Source organism: Tarenaya hassleriana, unplaced genomic scaffold, assembly GCF_000463585.1.
Source record: "Tarenaya hassleriana unplaced genomic scaffold, ASM46358v1 Cleome909, whole genome shotgun sequence".
Classification (NCBI taxonomy): domain Eukaryota; kingdom Viridiplantae; phylum Streptophyta; class Magnoliopsida; order Brassicales; family Cleomaceae; genus Tarenaya; species Tarenaya hassleriana.
Window position 1 is genome coordinate 1 of NW_010971480.1, and position 3,610 is coordinate 3,610.

At 34.1% G+C, this 3,610-nt stretch overlaps 1 protein-coding gene across 1 annotated transcript; it reads left to right on the plus strand.

Moving 5' to 3' along the window:
• Positions 1-1,047: 1,047 nt before the first annotated feature.
• Positions 1,048-1,778, plus strand: LOC104804657 (protein MARD1-like). The gene is made up of 2 exons (XM_010528998.1): positions 1,048-1,438; positions 1,590-1,778. Exons 1-2 carry the CDS (start codon positions 1,143-1,145, stop codon positions 1,696-1,698), a joined length of 405 nt encoding a protein of 134 aa, XP_010527300.1. The 5' UTR covers positions 1,048-1,142; the 3' UTR covers positions 1,699-1,778.
• Positions 1,779-3,610: the final 1,832 nt, after the last annotated feature.

A 3,610-nucleotide genomic window follows, 5' to 3' on the forward strand; every position in this document is an offset into this window, starting at 1 on the left:
TGTTCGCGAGGGACAAGGTGCGTGAACTCGAATCATTAAAAAAAGAGAGAGAGAGAGAGAGAGAGGGAGAAAAGACAATGTATATATAAGTTTATATGTATATATGTGCATGTATATATATAGAGAGAGAGACCCAAAACCTAAATACAAAGATATTCATTTCCCAAACTGTCAAATTTCTATAGGAAAATTGATATAAGCGTTATGTGGTTGGAAAAAATTTCAAAATTGATAAAGGGTTTGATCAAAAGGTTAATTTGGAGATTCTTTTTTTTTTTTAAAGGTTAGGCAGTGAGAAAAGACATGAAAATTGACAGTCCAGCTAATAAAAATGTGGGTATGTGTCGAATGTTAGGGCAACGAGTGACGCAATTCGACCATTAGACTTACATGTCGACATTTCACAGCTTTGGTCCCTAATATTGATTATGGTTATTTATATGGAATTCCATTACAAGAAAAAAAACAGAAGGGATAAATAAAATTTATATTTTTTTGGATATTTGGTTATTTTGAACCAACGATATAAACTAATCTCGAGATCGAAAATCAACTAAATAATTTAGAATATATACTTTCCAAATTTAAAGTTCGAATCCGGACCGGACGAAGAGTTTGGGTTCGTTTTATAGGTTTAACTAATCAAATTTGTAAATAAAATTTATGTTCCATAAGATTCTTCTACACACACAGGTGTCCGTACTGTGTTAATAATCTCACTATTCGACTCTTCGTATAATTAGTTTGTTATATATAAAATCCAGAACTGGTCTGGTTTTGATGAGGTCAACGATTAAACCGATGTATGGCATCGATATATTAAATTAATAAAACAATATATGTACATTAGAATTAAATAAAATTTACATAAAGCATCTCTATTGATGTATATAACATTTGATAAATATAAAACCGTAAATAATTCTTATGAAATTCAATAATACTCTTTTTCACTTATAAAACTAAAGAAAAAAAACAAAAAATATGAATAAGCCGGAAGTAACGCTCTAGAATCTCTCAACTCTCTCAACTCTCTCTCTCTCTCTCTCTCTCTCTCTCTCTCTATTAAATAATCTCTCCTGCGTCTTCTCTCCCTCTCCTACTTCACACTTGAGAGAGAGAGAGAGAGAGAGAGAGAGAATATGTTATTGGGAAAGCGTCCTGGCCCTCCGATCAGGAGAACGACCAGCATGGTCGGGATCACAGTCGATCCGACGGCCACGATGGAAGCCTCTCAGCCGTCCGATTACCCGGAGACGATCATGGCCGTTCATCAGAATCCGACGACGGCGATGAACCCTAGAAGCAGCCGCATAGCGCCGCGAAAGTACCAGAAGAGAAATCCTCCGGCTGCGGAAAATGCTAGTGATAATTTCCTCAGGACTTGTAGCCTCTGCAACCGCCACCTCCGCCACAATCGTGACATTTATATGTACAGGTATGCTATATATTTTCCTCTAATCATTTTGAAATTAATTAAAACTCAATATTTTGTCTGTTATGTGTTACTGTGATATTTTATTTAAATAAGCTTATAATGAAGTTGTAAATGAAATGAAATGTAAGAATTCGATGACTCGTCCATGTAGGGGGGACAAAGCATTTTGCAGCTTAGAGTGCAGAGAGAAGCAAATGATGCTGGATGAGAGAAAAGCGAAGAACGGCGTCGTATCATCCAAAAATGTCCTCCATATTTAGTTTTCATATATGTGTATGTAATTATGTATGCTTGTTTAATCAAATCCATAATGGAGGAAATTTATCTATTTTTCGCTTTTTATGAACAATCTTTTACGAATAATATAGTGTGTGTGTGTGTATAAATATGCATATATTTGTGTATATTTATGTAAATATACAATATAGCTTAGAGTGCATATAATTTGCGTCTAAACATACTTATATATATATATATATGTTTATCTCGATATTTGTTATTTGTTAAGGTGGGATATAATTAAGTTCAATTGGACTGACCCTATATCTGAAACTTTTTTTTAAAAAAATGATGGAATTACTTTGAGAAAGTCCTTTTTTTTTTAAATTAAAAAAAAATCGAATCTTGGGTGACGAAAACGAAAAGATTTTCTATGGCTTTTCAATGGCATTCCAGTTTGGCCGGTCAGATTCCCCAATATATAAACCCTACAAAGAAAGCAACTTTTCTTAAATTAATAACATAATAATCTTTAAATATATGCTCCTTTTACGTATTTTATACGACTTTCCATTTGCATTAATATGAAAGATACTATAGAATTTTTTTTTTATAAAGAAAGATACTATAGATTGTTATCACCATACTGCGATTTTGTATATATATTGTTATACAGTGTATATATACAGACATAAATTTAAATTAACCGTCAATTTTATTTATGAGATAAGTATCCGGTCAAACATTACAATCCCTCGAATACATTTCTAGAAAAAAAAAAAAGAAACCATAAATTAAACCAAAGCTCAATCTGCATAATTGCGATTATTTAATATTCTAGTTAATAATCCGTCACTTGTACTCCAAAATCATGTTGTTCTCGGGAGCCAAGCCAACGCATGCTCTCGGTATGTTCTGAAGCATCGCACGCTGTTTCGACAATGCGTTCACCACCGGCGTGCCGGGTGGGACCTGCACTCATCCAATTCACCGCTTGATTTAATCCCTTCGTTTCACCTCTAGCATCTGAAAATTCAAAAACGGCACGGTGTTTAGTTTGTTCTCACCAGAGGTGCCTTGGTGAGGTAACTCAGGATTGTGGCCACCGGGTGGAAAGAATGGGGTTTACCCTCCAAACCCATTAACCAAATCGATATTTAAACCACAAAGTTTTATGCTTTTATCATTAATCTCCATTAATCAGATGGGGATATACGATCATCTGTCACGATATCGATTCTTGACTATAGGAGAACAAGATCCAAGATTATAGGAGCAGCCAAGAGAGAATCCTCAATACAGATTCATATAAAAAAAATAAGGCGGAGGAAATTAATTAGCATCGTAATACGTTTATCCCAAGAAGAAAATAAAAAAATAATATTGCTGCTTATTTTATTTTTAATGTGAGCCCATTTCCAAATTTCATTCGCCTCTTCCAAAGAGCCCAAAGAAACCTGGGTTAGGCCCACAGTCTGGTTCATGTTGGATAATTGTTATGTTGGCTCTCGAAAGTCCATCTGGAAGGTATGTATGTATGTATGTATGTATGATTTTCGACGATCTTCTTAATTACACATATTGTTTGGCAAAAACCTGTTAAAATACATTATGTGAGGCATATAATTCTATTCGAACTTTTTTTTATAAAGAATTCTATTCGAACTTCGAATAACGAAATCCGTATTTTATATTATTCATGTTAAAGCAAGGAAATAGCATATTCAGCATCTAGAAGATTCAAATCAACAAATGGAAGTATGGAGCTGAATATGGAAAGCACAAAAGGAAAGAAACAACAAAAGGAAAGAAGACATTCACATCAATCAAGAAAAGGCAAGGCATATATTCGGATGATATTGAGAGAATCACTTGGAGAAGTTTATATATACCGAAGACCCCATTACAGAAAGGTCGTCGAGATCATTGCTATTGAGAAGCAGAGTCTGTGAC